At 56.4% G+C, this 18,871-nt stretch overlaps 1 protein-coding gene across 3 annotated transcripts; it reads left to right on the top strand.

Annotated features, from left to right (window-relative positions):
- The first annotated feature begins 644 nt into the window (after positions 1–644).
- FAM110A (family with sequence similarity 110 member A) lies at positions 645–14,427 on the top strand. Of its 3 annotated transcripts, none has more exons than XM_034787579.1 (2): positions 645–764; positions 10,781–14,427. In XM_034787579.1, the coding sequence occupies exon 2, from the start codon at positions 11,019–11,021 to the stop codon at positions 12,105–12,107; it is 1,089 nt and encodes a 362-aa protein (XP_034643470.1). In that variant the 5' UTR covers positions 645–764; positions 10,781–11,018; the 3' UTR covers positions 12,108–14,427. The 3 variants fall into 3 exon arrangements, with proteins under 3 accessions (XP_034643470.1, XP_034643471.1, XP_034643469.1); XM_034787580.1 differs by lacking the exon at positions 645–764 and adding an exon at positions 3,703–4,264; XM_034787578.1 differs by lacking the exon at positions 645–764 and adding an exon at positions 5,770–5,925.
- Positions 14,428–18,871: the final 4,444 nt, after the last annotated feature.

Genomic DNA, 18,871 nt, shown 5'->3' on the forward strand with positions numbered 1-18,871 from the left:
TTGCATGGCCACTCCACAGCCCCTGCATTATCCTGTCCAACAGAATTGCTTTGGTCTCTCTGGATATACGGCTTGCTGTGCAAGGACGTGGGGGCAGGCTCCATAACTGTTTCATGCCCTGGCTAGCATCCAGGGATGCTATAGGTTGGTTCATTCTGAATCTGTGCTTAGGGAATCTGTGAAGTCTTATGCAGTTTACTGGGTGTAAGATGGGGCTGGGAGAACTGGTTTGGCTAAAATACAAATTCCTCCGCGGGAACTTTCGCCCATATTGAGAACCAAACACAAATCAGAACTTTCTAGAGGTTCTGAAATGTTTGATTATGGCTGAAGCAGAGGGATCTCCAGACTCCCCATTGGCTGCTGCGGGGCGAGCTCTCCCCCCCCCCCTTACTGTATGGCTGGGGGGAGGGGACGCAGGTAGCTCCCACCAGGTGGCAGGGGGAAGCAGGACCCCTGGCTGGCTGTGTGTAGACTGTGGGGGAGAATCGTTCCCACAGTAAGAATGGAGGGGAGCCCACCTTGTGGCTGGAGGGGGGAGAAGCCGGACTCCTGCCTAGGGGGGACCCCACCGAACAGCCCCCGCCTGGTTCATTCATAAAGTCCCCAGTTGCGGTCGCTTAGCGACCCCGGCCGCGCAACGTTCGAATGGCGGCGGCGGAGCCAATGGGAAGGAGGCGTGTGGGGTCGAAGGGACTGGAGCGTCTGGGACCCGCTGCAGCCTCTGCTACTCCTCTGTCCCCCCTCCAGTGTTCCCCTCTGCGGTAAGCCGGGCCGGGGAGGGGGCATCGGGAGCAAGGGGACGGGGCTCCCTTCCTCTCCCCTGGAAGTGGAGTGTCTGTGTGCGGAGCCCCGGGCCCCTGGTCGGCGGGGGGAGGGTATCCCCCTCCCGCGGGTGGTGGTGGGGCTAGGGAGGCATCCCGGAGCCCCTCTCCCCAGGCGAGGCGGGAGGGGGAAGAGAAATCCCAGAGCCCCTGTTGGAGGCAGTAGGTTGGGAATGATATTCATGTTTCGAGCCCTAGGAGCCCCTAACCCTGATCCTAGGGTAGTCGGGAGCCCGTTTCCCAATCACCAGACCTAGTGTGGGACCCCAGGCTGGGGGTGTCCATATCAGGGCCAACGGACTCTGTACCTAGGGTGAGACAGTGGGATGAGCTGCACTCAAAGGGCACTGGCAATGTAAGGAGAACATGGTAGGGAATCCTGAGAGGGGTCAGGTGGGTGCTGTCTTTTTGCCCCAGAGTTTTGGGTGTTAGTGGGGCATAGGGTGCCTGACCCATGGGTGCTGGACACTGGTTGGCAGCTGGGAGGGGATCAGTTCTTGGTCTTGTTTCTGGTTACATCTGGTTCTGATTTTCTGAGCGGGTTAGGTCTCCAGAAAGGACTGGGAAATGCAGTTTATCAGGTTGCCCCAAAGCCACGGGGGATATCTCCCACTGCTGCATGTTTCAGTGAAAGCAAAGGTATCGTCAGCCAGAAGGTCAGAGTGTCAGATGCTGTGGTGGCCTTTGAAAAGGCCTGGACATTTGTGCGACCGATAAAAAGGTGAGTTCCGCAAGTAACAGCGAGAGAAGCAGGGCCTGCTCCTGCAGGGGTAGGAAAGAATTCCCTTTCGTGTCCAGAACTGCATGACGGGTAGGCCCTTTATGGAGATTTTTTTACCTCTCTCTGATGTGTCAGGTAACAAACTTTACTCGAGGCAGAAGACCGGAATTGATGGGCTGGTCCAGTATGACTGCGTCCGTGCCCCTATCTGCAGGCAATCAATAGTGTCGCTTTAGCAAGTACGGAACAGTTCAGATGATGCAACATTGGACAGCCAAGCCATGATGTGTGTTCCACTCATTCAGACCATAAAGCGGGTGAGGCATTGCAGAGGCTCCAGAGATAATATGCGTCTGCTTTGTGACTCCGTCTGCTGTGTCTAAAATGGGGCTAAACCCAGGTTTACCTGATCTGGTTTGGAGGACTATTTACGTGATCTAGAATTCTGTTTTGAAAATGCAGTTTGACTCTTAAAAATGGCATAATAGGGCTTCACCTTCATTGTCTTGCAGTGATTTTCAAGGTCATCCTTACCCAGGTTTACAAATAAAAATCTCTTTTCTCTAACCGCTAGCCCCACAAGCTGCCCCGGGCTCCGCAAGTCAAGCTGGGTTCTTGACTTCTCACATCTCACCACAGACAAAAGCTTCTGTGCTCAGTTCCAGCTGTGCAGTCTCAATGCACTGTACCAGAGGCCAGAATGAGACCCTGCAACAGGGACTTTGAAATCATTTTCTTGATGAGGCATGAGGCAGGCTAGACCCCTGCTCCCTCCCCAGAGCTGTGCTGGCCGTGCTAGCAGGAGTACAAAGGCTTATCTTGGTCATTACATTCAGTACGTGTGTTTCTGGCTGCACAAGGGAGCAGTTCCATTGAATAAGAAGGTGCCTTTTTAGTTACTTGTCAGTGCGGTGCTCTGGGAATACATGTTCGTCCGATTGACTGATTCAGGTGTGAACAGTTAATGGTATGTCTACACTGCAGTCGGGAGGTGTGATTGCAGCACGGGTAGACATACTTGAGCTATGTGGGGGCTTGTCCACACTTGAAACGACGATGCTTCAGTGTAGACAATGCCATGCAGTGTAGACAGGGCTCTCCCATTGGTGGACGTAGTCCATCTCCCTGGGAGGCAGTAGCTAGGTCGATGGAAGAATTCTTCGGTTGACCTCCCGCTGTCTACACTAGGGGTTAGATTGGCTTAATTAGAATGCACAGGAATGTGGATTCTTCACACCCCTGAGCGACGTAGCTGGGTCGACCCTACTTTTTCGCGTAGACCAGGCCTGAGCGTGGAGGGTTTTAACTCTCGAGCTGGTGCGGCCGACAGCTTTAGTCTTCCTGCAGACGGAGCCAGCGCCATCAGTGAGTCTGGAAGCGTTACAATTGCTAGCGAGGGAAGGAGGTTGGGAAACAAAGAAAATCTGAGGGATGAAGGGCCAGGGAAAAAACCCAATCAACTTGTATTGTGCCTAAAAATCTCCAAAGTCCCAGAGCAAGGAAAGGAGGTTGACTCAGAACGATAATGCTTTTAAATAAATCCCCCAGCTCCACATGTTGATTTCTTTGGCTGCTGGTGCTTAATAACCTCCTCATTTCATAGCCGCCCCGGTGAGGCTGTGAAGTTAAAGCTCTGGAAAGGGGAAGTGGGGTGCAGAGCTCCACACCTTTCCCTGCTCCTGTTGTGTAGCTGGAGACAATGGTCTGAGTCGGCTACTGGGAAGGTTCTCTGGGCTGGGACAGAGCTGGCAGCGTTATCTTTCTAAAGGAAAAGGCAGAGTCTGCAAAATACAGCCCCAAAATGGAGGGAGACGCACTAAAAACGTAGACCGTTGCCCCCCCAGGAGCACTCACAGTTGTGCCCCTGGACACAGTTGTGTCCAAGGGACCCTGCGGCTCAGCAGAGCACTGCATGGACGTGAGCCGTGTCTTGAGGGAAATGGAAGGTCAGTCTGCCGTAAGGCCTGCCTAGCTCCCCCTCCCCAGGCACAGGATTGGGCGGTTGGCATTTGATGCGCTCGCATTGCGTTTTATTTGCTGGTGGTACAGAGAACGAGTTGTACTGTACACGCCCCTCCCCTCTTCAGCTCCAATGTGATCTTTGTTCGGCAGTTGGTGCCCAGGCTGGCTTCCGTCCAGCTACGAGAATGTAGAGTTGTGTGGCTGTGGAGCCTAAGCAAGGAGTGGAAGGCAGCAGGGGTGTCTGATCGCTTATGAGAAAGGGGAAATCAGGCCCCCTCCCCCTCCACCCTGGCCGTGTGGTGAGGTTGGGAAGATCTCGCCTCCTGGAAAACCTGTTTGGTCGGAAACAAATATAACAATGCTGGAGACCTGCGGTGCAGGCAGCACAAAACCTCCTGACGTGAGCTTCACGTGGCTAAGAATTCCACGGCCCACCTGTTTGGCTTTGTCCCTTCTGTGCCCTCCCGCGGGTGTAAACGGGTTCACCTGAACCTGATGGTATCTTCCACTTCTGTGTGTAGCATCTTGGCTCCCTCGGGGAGATGGGAAGGGCCTTGACCCCCTTTGCTCAGACTCCTGACCTGATGAAGTGCCCCTCCACCAGGGGAGTGGTGGGAAAGAGAAGACAGCCAGGGCAGGACGTGGGGAAGGGTCTGCGCTCTCTCTCTGCTGGTTCCTCCGATTTCTCTCTCAGGACCGTTTCCAGCAGATGGAGAATTGGGGGCAGGATGCTGCTGCAATCTTTGCCAACCTGCAGGTACCTCTTCAGCGAGGAGGAGGAGGTTAATAAGGGACTGGGATGGTTGCTCTAAAGGCAGAGGACTAGGAGTCGGGGTTCCCAGGCTCTGTGTGACGTGGGTGAGTCAGTCTCTATGTGCTTCAGTGTTGCCATCTGTGAAATGGGGATAATGAGGCTCACTCACAGGATGCAATGCCAGCGATGATTGTTGTTATTATTAGAGCACCCAAGAACGTGCTCGGTGTTGTGAGACGGCAATCATTCTGGTTCGAGATTCCTGGCTGGCAGAGGCCACGTCAGGGCTGCAGAGAATGGTCTGACTAACGGTCCCCTCGTGGAGAGCTGGCATTTCAGATCATGCCTTTCCTGATCTGCAGATGTTTGGTTCCCCACTCCACCTGAAGGCAGTGGAAAGGCGCCGCAGTCTGGTGTGGTTATAACAGAGTCGAGGAAGCAGGGTTGTGATCTGTCCCATGAGAATGTCTGTCTCGCCACCCAGAACAATTTGTGCCCACTGTAGTTGCTGAGAGGCAGCATGGCCTAGTGGATAGGGTACTGGTCTGAAAGCCAGGAGACCTAGTTCCATTCCTGCCTTTGCCACCCACTTGGTATGTGACCTTAGTCATGTCACTTCACCCCTCTGTGCCTGTTTCCCCTCCCACTCCATGTCTGTTTAGATTGGAAGCTTGGCAGGGCCGGGATCGTGTCTTACTGTGTTTGTGTACAGCCCTCAGCACAATGGGACTGTGATTTCAGCTGGAGTCTCTGAGCGCTACCATAATATAACTAACCAGCTGCATCTGAGGAAAGTGTACCCAAGCGGCGCAGGGCCATACCCCAAACAGCGCATCCTACCTCTCTGCGGGGCTGTAAGAGGGGTAGCCCCACAGAGAGTCTTGCCTATGTTTCCGCTCCCTAGCTCAGCAATCGCTCTGCCTTGTCACCTACCAGCTGGGGGTTGTGCTCTCTGCACTGAGTGGCTCTTTCCTTTGGCTGCCTTGGGGCGGGGGCTGTAAAAAGCCAAGGGTCAGAGAAGGGACTGTCTATGCTCCAGCTGTAAATGTGCCTGCTAGGACCCCCACCCCCATACACGCCAAGCTCTTTCCAGGTCATGTGGCGGGATTCCCCTCGGGCTATGTGGGGGGGGGGGGCAGCCTTCTGTCTTTTCAGGTTCAGTGGGTCTGAAGTCACCAGACGGTGAATGCATGGAAGCTCCTGCTGCAGTGGATCAGCTGGCAGGTCGTCTCCTCCCTGGGGAGTCCGACCCCCCTCCCCCCAATGTGGTGCTAGACACTGAGGCAGAGAGCGCCCCTGGGGGCGAGGCAGGAATGGGCTAGTGACACAGTAAGGCCAACAACTCCGTGCAGCTAAATCAGCTGTGGTGTGTCTGGAGCTGCGCCCTCCTGCTGATCAGGTCACTGCAGGCTCAGTGCAGGGGGGTGGTTTGCTCTCCCAGGAGTGTGCTCTGTGCATAGGCTCCCGTCCCTGCCAACCCCACCTTCGGAGTATAAACAGGAAGTTGTGCAAGCAGGTTACTTGATCCCTCCAGGTGAGCGGTTGGGTTAGTAGAGCCGCTGCTGCAGCAGAGAGCGGAAGCCCCAGAGACACCTCAGGTGGAGCCGGCTGGCTGGTGTTCTGGAATCCAGCTGCAGCCACAAGGGGGAAAGAAAGTACAACTGGTAAGTTACTGGTGTTTGCTGTTCCGTCTCCCTGGGGCCTAGGGCCCGGCTGCAGCCCAAAGCGGAACCAGGCTCCTGCAGGGGCAGAGGGCTTTCAGGAGGCCCGAGCCAAGACAGGCAGTCCAGCATTTCCAGTTAGGATCAGAGGCTACAGGACAATTCCTTCCACTTCTTTGCAAAGCTCCCAGATCCGTGGGAAGCGCAGGGGACCTGCCCAGTTTTAGCAGAGGCCTGGTCTACAGGCCGACCTAGCAATATCACTCAGAGCTGTGTGAGGTTTCACGCCTGAGCACTGTAGTTGGGTTGACCTAACCCCTGGGGTAGATGCGCGAGGTTGGCAGCAAGATTCTTCCACTGACCTAGCTACCAGCCCTCGGAGCGGATTAACGACTTCAACGGAAAAGCCCCCTTCCATCGATGTAGGAAGTGTCTATATCACAGAGCTACAGCCGTAGTGTAGACATGGCCAGAGTGTTTAAACCCGCTGGCGGGGCTTGATCCTTCTCTTGCTAACGCTGGTGTGAACTGGGAGTGACACGCTGAATTCAGCAGGGTCACAGCAGAGCGAGAGGGGACTCAAGCCCTGGGGCTTTCTCTCTGGCTCTGCTGGCAGGTAAAAGAAATGAAGCTCCGGAAAGGATCGGGTTGCTGAGGGAGGGTGACGAGAAGCTTGGTGGTGGTGGTGGTAGAGGGGCAGGTGGGACGCTGCCCCGACCCCTACAATCTCACAGTCCACTGACGTGGGCAGCCTGCTTCCTGAACACAAAACCAACCCGCCGCAGTCGGCACTTAACTCGGTGGCGTATGCGGAAAGAATGTAGGGCCTATTGAAAGTTCAAAGGAAGGTGGAGTAACCAGGAGCTGAAGGACGAAAGGGGACTGTGAGAGAGCAGCACTGACCGGGCCTTTGATTGTCTTAGTTTGGAAAGAGCACAATGGAGGGCAGCGTCCTGGCTCAAGCAGAGGGGAGCATGCCCGGGATGTGGTTCTATCTGCAGGGTCTCTTTGAAACACACCTCCCTCTCTCACATTTCCTCCTCCCCTCTCCCCGCAGCCCAGCAGCAGTGTGGCCAATGCACAGGATCAGGCTGCAGTCTCTGCCGTTGGGGGACTGGGTAGGAACGGACTAATCTAGGCAGCCAAAGGGGGGGGGGGCGGTTATTGTGCTTGTGGAAAAACTCCCCTGACTTGGAGGGGAAAGTTCCCCAGCCTGCCGGTGACGACCGCGTGTTTGCTGTGGGTTCATGGGGAGGTTGCTCAACTCCGTGCGGTTCAGTTAAGTGCACAGCCGAGGGGGGAGGAAGGGGGCCTGTCTTTTGCAGGTGATTTGAAGTGCCCGACACAGGGCACTCACGGTGCGGGAGGGCCCCACGCTTTGATGGCTGCTCACTGCTGGGGGGCGAGTCACGGCCACGTCAGCAGCGGGGCGCTCTGGGCCCTGTTTCACAGGCCTGCGACTGCTTTTGGTGCCTCTTTTCCCACTGCGCCTAGTAGCTCTGGACGAGAGGGAGACGCCGGCTCTGAGGCCTCGGGGTCGCTGCTGACAGCTGGGCTCAGTGGATGTAGGGCTGGAATATCCCGATGGTTTGTGTCTCCTTCTCAAAGCACTGCCCAGACATTACTGAGTTAAACCTCTCAGCTGCCCTCGGCGCTCGCTCCTCCCGCTGGGCGTAACCCGTGGAGCGCGTCAGCGCCCGCTCGCTCTGTCTATTCACAGGCCCAAGGGCGAGACTTTGTTCGGTGGGATAAGCCGTTGACTGTGCTCGCGGCTCCCCATTGCCATTCAGGAGGGCTGCCTTGCGTGTATTTGCAGACTGAGAGCCAAGACGCTGAGATTAGTGTGTCTTGATAGCCGCAATGGGTACCCTGGATCATGTACACGACGGACGCTGCCCGTCTCCTGGCTTTAGCTATTTCAATAAAAAGTGTTCAGTCTATTTACCATGGCTACCCCACACCTCCCCATTTTAGTCCTCAACCGCTTCTGGAAGGGATAGCGAAATGCCTTCTACTCCCACACTGGTCCTGGAGCACCATTACCCTCCCCCTCCCACCCACGGAGCGAGCACCCCTTTGGCAATGGCTCGGACTGGTTTGGAAGCTTCTCACAACTGTTCCTGCGATGAGCCAGGGGTACAGCGAGATGTGCCTTGCTCTAGTTCTGCGTGTGGAAGCTCAGTCGCTTTTCCGGGCGCCCATCTGGTTGCGGGGCGTTTGCCCCTGCCTCCTAGCCAGACGGACTGCAAGCTGCCGTTTAGGGAAAGCATGAGCGACCTCAGAGAGGTTCCTTTCTTCACATTTGCTATAGTGTCTTTCACCCGTGGATCTCAAAGCTCTTCCCACAGCTGGATAACTAACCATCAGGGTCTTCAGTCTGCTATGCCGGCCAGCTGGCTTGCAGCTTGGGGGCAGAACTAGACCTGGCATTTGCTAGCTGGCAGGGAATGTCCCTGCAGAGCCCACTGGGTTCCTTCTGCCTGCAAAGCAAAATTAATCCCACTTCTAAGTTCTTTACAAGGCTCCCTTTTTTTGCACTCCAGGGCTGGGTTTCGTGCTTGCTAGAGGAGATTGGCTCCTCATTCTGAAGCAGGAAAGACTAGTTATCCTGGCTGTGGATGTTTGACTCTCAGCTGTCAGGCTCTTCGGGGTAGGGGCATTCCCCTTTTGCTGGTGACTGACAGCTCTGGTTCGAGCCCAAGCTTCAAGCAGGCTCATTGTCACTGATGTATGAACCAGGAAATTGCAGATAAGCGAAGATGCATTTGTCTGTTATCCCCATGGTGCAGATGGAGGCAGAGGGAGGTGAAGTGACACTCGACTGAGGTCACACAGGGGGAGTGTCTGCAGCAGAACACAGAGCTCCTGGCTCCCGGTCCCCAACTGTCATCTGCCGGAACGGGCAAGCAGACATGGGTAAAAAACAGTGCTCTTCTGAACCCCCGTCCAGAGCTATACCACATCTCCTTTCTGAGCTCCGGAAGAGTTCCCTGACCAGTCATTTTCTCCTGCACTTTGGCAGGGACCGGATGTGCTGAGAGGCTGGGAGCGCGGCTGCCTTGCCAAGGTTTTCCCAGCCCCAAGATATTCCAATGAGCAGCTTGACCTCCCGGTGCATTTCCCGTGCGAATCGCTGAGCCTCTGAACTTTGCCCATTGCTAATCCCCGTGGCTAATGAGAGACAGGAGCAGTTGTAAGCTGTTTAAAATGCCCCTTCGACTAGGATTAAGGAGGACAGGGCGGTGGAAAGAAAGAAGCTTCCAGTTTACGGAGCACTGTGTTGGAGGGAGTGCGGGGAGCTGTGTGCGTATGTGTCTGTGGAACGTCTGAGCTGTCTCAGGGCTGCTCCTCCAAGGCGTTGTAGGGTTCTGTGCAAAGTAACGAGGGTCCTTCGCCTCGCTCCTTCTATATGTCCCCTCCCCCTAAATTCCAGCCACCTCTGGCCTCCGTGACTTCAGCCCCTGCTCCCTGCGGGTCCGGGCATGCAAGGATTCACCACAGCAACTCTCCCCAACAGTTGCACTGTGGGTGACACTCACCGAGTGGACCCCGGCGGCCTCTGGGTGCTCAGCATGTGTTCACAGCAAGATCCCCAAAAGCGTGGGTGGGCTCCCTTGATGTTAGCTGTCCACTGGCTGCCCCTCTGCAGGGGAGGCACATGGCTGTCTCAGAGCTGTGTTTCCTAGCCTGGCACATGTGTGCTTATCATTGGCAGACAGCAGCTCCTCTCTGTAGCCCCCTTCCCCAGACTGAGTCCCTGGCCTTGTGACAGCATGGGGAGGAGAGGAGAGGCTTCCTGTAGAGATTCCCTGGCGTACCATCCGGCTGCCCGGAGTGCGTGCAGCGGCACCAGGTCATGGACCACCCCCGCAGTACCAGTCCCTCACACTTGTGGCTCCAGACGGGCCAGGCCGGCCCGGCCATCAGGCTGAGTGTCGCTGTCCCCTTTGGAGAGCATGGGATGCTTCCACCACACGTCCGGTACGGCCAGGCTGGGACATGCAGGGGAGAGAGGAGCACAGAACTCCCCGGGGGCTGCCCAGCCCATCAGCAAGGGAGGGCGTCTGGTCTCCGGGGGCAGGGGTCCGAGCCCAGTCTCTGCTTGGGAGGTGAGAGACGCCTCTATCTGCAGATCCTGGGACGGTTTAAAGAGCTGTCTGGGCAAGGGCCCTTTCTGTTCTCTGGGGCCCTGTCTCACCCATTCAGCCGCGGGGGAGATCCCGCACGTTGGAGGGTCGGGATGCTGGGTGTTTAGCCCTCCCTGTTTCAATGGGATGTTAGTTCACATCCCCCACTGATACCATGTAAATCTCCTTCCTGCAGATGGCTGTGGCTCGTGGGCAGCTCCCTGGGGAGGGTGGGGGGATGCATGGGGCATCCCAGCAGACCAAGGGGCAGGGGCACAGGGGGTCGGCTGGGCATCCCATATGGGAAGAGGGCAGGTGCTGGTGGGGTGGGCGGGGGAAGCCTGGCTGAGGGCCATGGAGGAGAAGGGGCTGATCATGGCAGGAGGGAGGGAGGCAGGAGGCCAGAGTGTAACTCCTTGCTCCCCTCCTTCCTTCCCCTCTTTTCATTCAAGGAGTTGTCTAGAGCCGCTCTCCCTCGATTGGTGGAGGTTTCTATTTGAAGTGTCTCTGCCTCTGTCCATTGGCTGGAGGGAGAGACCTGGCTGGAAGGGGGGCGGGGCCCGTGCCTTGAAATAGGAAGCCCAGCGCGGGTCTCCCCCGCCTCCTGGCGAAGACGGCGGGCCTGCCAGTGCCTTTGTCTGGCTGAGCTGGCAGAAACAGGAGGCAGCAGCATTCGGCAGGGAAGCTGCCCGCTCTCGGCTGTGTACTGATCTCTGTTCCCTTCTTTGCAGCGAGTGGAGCGTGACCCCGGGGCAGACCCCACCAAGGCTGCCGGCCCCTTGGACTCATCGGTCTGAGCTCCTCTGGAAGAGCAGAGGGATTTTGCTTCCGGGACTGACATTCAGCCTTAATCTTCGCTACCAGGCCTGGGGGGCATGTGACCCTTGATGGACACTGCTGCACAGGGCACGGCGAGCGGGGTGGGCGGTGTGCGGAGGAGCAGCTTGGGGGGTGCAGAAGTTGAGCAGCATGCCCGTGGAAACCCTCCAGGCTGGGGACGTGATGAAGGGGGTTTCGGTGACGGCGCCCTTCACCTCGGCAATGCCATTCCGGATCCTCAACAAGGGGCCTGAGTACTTCCGCCGGCAGGCGGCCACCGGCGCCAGGAAGCCCAGCGCCGTGGAGAGGCTGGAGGCGGACAAAGCCAAGTATGTGAAGAGCCAGCAGGTTGCCAGCACCAAGCAGGAGCCGGTGAAGCCGCTCCTGAAGCAGCCCCTCTTCACCCCGGGGGTCCGGAGAGCCATGCTCACTCCCAGCCGCAAGACCCCGCAAGGGGGCCGCAGGGCGGAAGCCTGTGGGCCAAAGACCTCCTTGAACCTGGAGATCCTCAACAACCTCATCAACATCTGTGACAGCCCCCTGCCCTTCCCCAAGTCGGAGAGCCCCCGGGAGCACAAGTGGAGAGCAGAGACGAGGGAGCCCCCGGGCAAAGAGCGGGGCGGGCACCCCGCTGTGCAGAGGAGGAAGGGCCCCTCGGATGGCATGAGCAAGCTGTCGGAGAGCTCCGTCACGTCTAAGCCCTCCAGCACGGTGGCCGTGCGCAGAGTGGATGTCCGGCCCTGCGGGGTTCGTCGGGACAGGGTGACCCCAACCATCCAGGTCGCCCCTATGCCCATCTCACCCGCCAAGGCCAGGATCCCCTCTGCCAGCTCCCTTAGCTCACCAAATAGAAGCCCCCACGACAGGCGGACAGACAGCGCCAAGCGGCAGACCCTCCTGCACAGGTCCAAGTCCGACCTGAGTGACAGGTACTCCCGGGCCACGGCCGACCTGGAACGCTTCTTCAACTACTGCGGGCTGGACCCCGAGGAGGTCAGGGACATAGGGGTGGAGCACTTTGCCCGGGCCAGCTCGGACATCGTCTCTATCAAGTTTCACAGCGTGAGCACTGCCAGCTCGGAGTGCGCCCGCTCCCAGCGCAGCGCTGCCACCCTGGAGGACAAGCAGGCGGAGCGCATGCCCTACGGCATCTCCGTCATCGAGCGCAACGCCAGGGTGATCAAGTGGCTGTACGGACTACGGCAAGCCAGAGAGCCCCAAAAGGTATCCAACGTATAGTGACTCCATGGATGCTACGAACTCTGATAGCAAAGCCTTTTAGTGTGTGTGTGTGTGATGTACAAGGGGGTGTTTTAATTTCTTGCATGACTCAGTCTGGTCCCGCTGGGAAACACCCTATGGTGGAGTCTCACTGATAGAGCATCCTTTAACTCTGGTCCCTGTCCCCTGTCGGCCTCTCCCAGCCCCTTATCCTACCCCTGGCCCGCGGCGTTCAGAGATCCAGTCCCTGCAGCGACGAGACGTCGCCAAGCCGAGAACTTCCAAGAGTTGCAAGGCCCTGGCGAAGAGCGAGGGCGCGTTTCCTTGGCACGGGGGCCAAGGGGAGGAGCGGGACCAGCCTAGCAGCACAAGTAGGGATGTTCAGTATTCTCGGAGTTACTGCAGGGCTGCACATTGTCTCGCTCAACAGAGCTGGCCCTGGGAAGGGGTTTCCTTCCTCATAGGAACTGATCCTGTAAATATGCAAGCTATTAATAAAGAGCCTGGAATATCGTCCCCCGTGAGCCAGTGCGAGGGCAAAGGGCTGGCTTGCACCTGCTTGCCTTGATCCTCTTTGGCACCTGCCCGCGCTGGCCTAGGAATCAGTTGACTGAGACCGCGCCAAGAGGACTGTAAACGCCCTCGCTATCAGGAGGCGGTTGGAACACACGTGTGTACACACCTCGTGGGCGAGCCCAGGGGACTATGTGCAGTTCATGGCCCAGCCCACACATGCCCGCCTCCTGCAGTGCGGCGGAGGGTCTGGTTGTCGCAGGGGAGGGCTTTTCTCCAGCCCTGCATGCACAACACAAACACAACCCCCACACAGGCTCTGCCTCAAGCTGCCAGAAACCCGGGGGATCTGGTGCTAAGACTTTTACCCCACCCTGGACTGCACCCTCCAGCTGTGCGGAGCCTGCCCCTTCCTGCCGCGTTAGTGGGAATGTTCTTAGCTGGGTCGCCCACGTTAGCAGAGCTCCGGTTAACAGTAGCATCAGAAGTGCGTCTCATGCACCCTAGGAGCCGGTTTGTGTCAGCCCAGCTCGTGGTGCCTCGAATGAGCAGCCGCCGTCCGGCACATCGTGCAACTTCTGTGCTTCCGCAAGGCCTGGTGTGCCTTGGGTGTGAAGTGTCCACACTATCCATCCCTCAAATGGTCACCTCGGGGTCCTCTGAAACCCCCCAGACCAGCAAGTCTTTGTATTTTCTGCTCAGCCTTAATAGCTCCCACAGGAGTTCAGAGACAGAGCAGTTTTAGGAGGCAGCTTGATCCAGATGAAACTTAATTTTGGTTTTGTTTTGCTCTACACTGAGATCATTGCTTCAGTTACCAAGAGAACGTCGCCCCCCTCTGCACAAGTTTCCCCGGGGACTGAATTCTCCCGACTCACATTAGTTAAGCTCTTTTGTGGGGAGGAGGAAATGGGTGTTTAGAGGAGACTCCCTGGGTTGCGAGCGTGGGGCGATTGTAACAAACGCGTGGAAAGAACAGCTGGGTCTGCTCATTGAACGGACAGCCCGAGCGGCATGCTGTTCTGCTCCGGGACTCCGAGCTGTCCCTCCTGAACGTCCCCTTTCTGTTGTACTTTTATCCGCTGCCCGACTCATTCTTTTTGCAGCAGCTACTGCGCTGTAGTTCTGTGTACATTTCACTGGACGCCAGCTTGCGTTTGAAGAGCGGATCCTTGGGGAGATGCTTGTGTGTGTGTGTTTGGGGTGGGGTGGGCAGGGTACCTTGTAAGTGACGTATAATAGGAAAACGATTCGGTGGGGGGTTACTAGTTCCTTCCACTGGAAACAGTCTTATCACAAACATCCCGGTGATGTTGTGCGTCTTGATTTCGTGCCCCAGCAGAGACGTTCCTCATGGATAACTGCCTGCCGCATGGAGCTATTTGGAAGCGAGTGTAGATTGGCGGGAGCTTTCTGAACTGCCTGGGGGAGAGCAATATAACCTCCTAGCCCAGCTGGAAAGCGCACGCAGGGCAATACAGTAGCGTGGGAGGGACGGTACCACGTGCCAGCACTGGCTCAGTAAAGCTCGGCAGCGAGGCTGAAAATAGCAAGAGACTCGGCTGCTTAGCCATAAAGGCAAAAATCTACCTCCTCAGTGTGTGCTCATCAAGGGTCTTGCTGTGCGTGTGTTTTTTACTTGTGTATGTGTGTGTGTTTGTACCTCTTTTCCTCTGCCGCAGTCAAAAAAGCCCAAGAGTTCTGGGACTGCTGACCCAGTTATTTATGAAGATGGTTCTGTATTGTTCTCGTCTCATTTTTACTGTATTTGCTGCCGTTTGGTCTGTAAAAGCCTGACTGATTTTATTAAAGTCCTGTCTTTGGATGGTCTGTATTTGTTTTGTTCGAACTTGGCTGCAAACCAGCTTGACACCCCATAACTCTGGCGGGGGGACCACCCTGCAGAGGGATGGTTTCTGAATAAATATAACCCCCTTTTGGGGGCTGATCTCACCACAGCTGGGATCGAAGTGAGTCAATAATGGAGCTTGGGGGTACGTTTGTGGCCCAGGCAGGGGCCATTCTGGCATTTGGGGACCTGCCCCCATCAGAAGGAGAAAATGAAATCAAAGTAAAATAAAGCTCCCTCTTTCTCAGTTCTCTGCGCTGTTCACAGCGGAGAGTGTGACCAAAACCCTAGCACCTGGCTCCAGCCTGTGCCGGCTCAGCAGTGGTCCCCGCCCAGCCCCCCAAAGCACTCAGTGGCACCTGCAGAAGTTGGAGGGCCCTGCGCAGAGGGGGATGGTGCCCACGGGAGGTGCCGCTCTCCACAATTCCATAGTCCCTGAGCAGTTCTGCCAGGCTGATTCTGGCCTGCAAGGGGGGGTGGCTCAGCCACTGAGGTACGGAGCCTTTGGAGAAGGGAACGCCCTTGTTTAAGGGAAAATCAAGGCGCAGATAGAGATGGGAAACAGGCACGGTCTCATTTCCAGTTAACCCTTGCCCGGCTGCTAGCTGGTGCTAGTGTCCCAGGAGCTGGGCTCCACAGAAGGTCAGGGCATGCCTAGCAGGTTTCATGTCTAATCTGCTAAGTGCATGTTTAATGGCAAAGCATGTGTTGCCCTGCTGTGCAAGCCCCCATCTGTGCTAGCTGGAGGGCATGCCCCACTTACAGTCAGCGGTGGATCTGCAGAAGCATGTTTTGGGGGAGTGTGTGGGTGTTGGCTGGCTGCCGTGTGAGCTGCGTGCAGCCCCTGTGGCTCACGCCATCTGCTTCTGCACTTGTCTCAGAGCTGGGGGCACCGGGGTGCTGATGGCATAAGCTGCATGGTTGGACAGCTTCCCTCTCCAGCTCTGAAATCTGCCCCAATCCGCGCCCAGGTTACAAAGGTCTTGAAGGATTCAGGTGCAGCGGGAGAGAGGGAGACCTGCCCCCATCCTGCCCTGGTGAAGTTAGACACGTTGCACCATCCTAGAACGAAAGAAATCACTGCCCGGCACCGGGCATCGCTGCCTCCCAGCTCCCGTGCTCTTTGGGCAGCAAAGCGACCAGCAGGGGTACAGGCTGCGGGGAGCGTACATGTGCTGCTGATTCCAGCCAGGCCAGGAGCGCGGGATTTCCCTCTGCCGCTGGGGAACGTCCCAAGGCAGAGTCCTGCTTTGTGCTCTTACAGCACTTTGGGAACGGTCCCAGGGGAGGCCCATCAGTGCTGCTAGGGGAAGTGCTGGCTCAGCTCAGACAACCAGGGACTTTCCATCAGCTCATCCTGGCTCTGACAACGACTCTGTCTTCGATCCTGGGCAAGTCCCTTAACCTCTCTGTCTCCGTTTCCCCATCTGGGGAATGGGGAAGGTGATCATTACGGGCAGGCATCTAAGGAAGGTTCATTAAGGTTTCTGAAGTGCCCTGAAGAGGGAAAGTGCTAAGTGTTATCTCCAGACAGCTCTGCCAATGCGCCTCAGTCCTGACCTAGGCCAGCTCTGGTTTCCTAGGGCTGGGTCCCTGTATAGTTCTTCAGATGCCTTTGCGTCACATCATCCTGCCTTTTTGTCAATAGAAGATACTTCTGTGAAACAACTCTACCCCCCCTCCCCGCCCCCCAGTGAACCGTCTTTAAGAACTGGGATAGAAAATTTTCCGCTTTCAAAGGAGCAATCTCGGTGCATAATCAAAGGCCATGGCGGTCTGTTTTCGTAGTCACATGAATTGGTAGGAAATCATGTAACAAGCGTAATTCTGATGATCCCATGCTGTTTCTGTAACTTGACTGGAGATTTCTAGTACCAGGACCTTGCCAAACAATGCACCAACTCCCCCAACTCTTCCCCAGCCCGCTTTTCAACGATCTGCAGCAGGCTCACTGGCGAACCGCATAGTCCAAATCCAGGGGTCTTCAGTCAGAACCTCTGCTGGGCAGACAGACCAAAGAGCAACCCACAAAACTGTCAATAATTCCTCTTGCCAGCCAGGAGCAGTGGCGTGGCACCAAGAGCGTGTTGCAGCCCATGGCAGTAGTCCCTACAGGCGATGAACAAAGGGCTGTCTCTCCGCCGCAGGCCTTGCCGACATGGGAAAGGGTCTTTGGTCAGTATAAGCTAAGGTGTGAATTTAAGCCAGTGTAGTTCTGCTGTTGTAACTCCCGCTGTGTGGACTCTTGAGAAGGGGTTTTTAGCTAAACCAGAAAAAAGTCCCCCTAATACTGGACTAAGAGTCTTTCCATACGGGGTTATAGTGGTGTAACTATTGCATATCTGGTCACGCCTTCCTGTGTAGACAAGGCCTAAAGGCTGTCAGAGCTTCTCAGAAGCAGTCCGCATAGAGTGTCCTTGGGAGACCATGTGTTGTGTTGGAGCGAGGTGTGCGATTTCCCCCCCCACCCCCGACGTGTGGTGTGTGCATGCCCTGCTCGCCTGTCCCCTCTGCAGAGATCCCGCACTGCCCTTTGATCTGGAAATGAAGCAATTCTCTATTGTGTCCATTGCACGTCTTTCGTCCTGTTGCTTAATGGTGGCATATTCTTTTTATACAGCTCAGGGGTTCCTCCTCCAGGTAGTGTCAGGTTGCTGTGGGGTGTCTGGTTTGCTGGATCATTGATTTGGGTTGCATTAAATAACCAAAAGACTTCCTGCATCCCCATCAAAGGGGCGATCCAAGGGAAGGCTGCCAGCCACTGATTTGCATGAAATCTTGTTAGCCTGATTGGTTTTGATACCTCTCGACAGAACGTTCAGGGCGGTGCAAATGGAGCTCTGCCTTGGTTCTGGGTTTATTGGCACATAGGGAGACGTCTGGAACACGCCGTTAAACTCCCCAAGATTGCTACAGCAGAGCAGGCACCGCTCGGGCTGGGCAGGAGGGCGGAAGCTGGTCTAGGGACGAATTGCAAACAGCAGGGCTACTGCCCCGGTCGTGGGCCAGCACTGCCAGGTCCGAATCTCCGTTGTTCAGAGGAGAGGAGCAGAGAGGCTGGCCTAGTGGGACTGTTACGGGCACGGTGACAGCAGGAGCTTCCGTAAAAAGACCACGTCATGCAGCTTACAGGGGGGCAGATGTGTGGGGCCAGCGCGCCTGACGATTGGTTTTTCCTTATTTAGAAAGTGATGGTAAATCCCAGCTCCACGCGCCCGCTTTGTCTAATCCCCCGCACAAAGGGGCCAGTGTGCAGCTAGCCCGGCGTTCCCTTCTCTCCCTAGTCACAGGCTCCAGGGCAGTACCCAGAGACTTATGGCTGACCGGGGGCAGCCTGGGGGAGGCTCTAGGGAGACTTCACAGATTAAGAAGTGGAGAAGGCAAAGGCTCACATTCAGAGCTCTCTTCTTCCCTGCCCTGCTGAATTGCCGGCACAAAACAAAGATGTGCAGCTCCAGCAAAGAGAGTTCAGCACGGCTGCTCTGAAACGCAAGCACTTGGGGGTTACCCAGAGCACCGGTGCACAGGGATAGTGGTCTCGGAATGACAAGGGCTCTGTCTTCTCTATGCCACTCTGCATGTGCCTCTGGGACAGCTGAGGACAGCAGCGATCTGGGCTAGGGCTTGTCTGAAGCAGCAGCTGACTGGCCAGGTGCCAGAACACCCCAGAATATGGAGTGTCAAGGAGCAAAGGAGGATGCAAAAGTCAGGAACTTAAAAGAAACAGAGCCCCACCGGGCAGCTCCCCCTGCACCCTGGTGTCAGTGCACGGGAGGGGAATCGGCCAAAGAAACAACCAAGGGGCTGGACTGAGGGCTTGATTTACTAGGCCAGATCAAGAGAGACGTGTGCACCTTGGCTAAAGGACAGCAAGGGGGTATTAGAGTGACAAGGTGGGGAGGGAACATTGCACCAGCTCCTGTTGGCAAGAGAGACGAGATTTGGAGCCGCACAGAGCTCTTCGGGTCTGCGAAAGGTGCTCCCAGCGTCACGACCAGATGGAACAGATGGTTTGGCATAAATGGTTCGCACCTGTTCTAAGGGGCCAGTCCAGGAGGTCTGGCAGGTCCCCAGGGATGGGAGAATGGTGTAAGCTCCATCGAGGGACAAGAATTGTCTAGGGTTGCCCTAGAAGTAAGGGGCTGACGGGAAGTCTCCTAACCATGAGATTGGTGAGTGGGAGGAAGGGGAGTCTCATTACTGGAGTCATTGGGACAAAGCACAATGGAGAACATCACAGACTAGAAGATCGCAGTGGTCTGGATTGGAACCGGGTCCTGGGTTCCTGGGTCCACGTCAGCCCTTCCCGGGTGGCTCGGAGCACAGCCTCCTTGCTCGTCTCAGTGGCTAGCGGCTGGTTTCCTATCGGCCCTCTGCCAGCTTTCATCTGGGGGTTGGGCAGATAATCTCTCTGAGCCCC

The sequence above is a fragment of the Trachemys scripta genome, chromosome 12 (assembly GCF_013100865.1).
Source record: "Trachemys scripta elegans isolate TJP31775 chromosome 12, CAS_Tse_1.0, whole genome shotgun sequence".
NCBI classification, from domain to species: Eukaryota; Metazoa; Chordata; order Testudines; family Emydidae; genus Trachemys; species Trachemys scripta.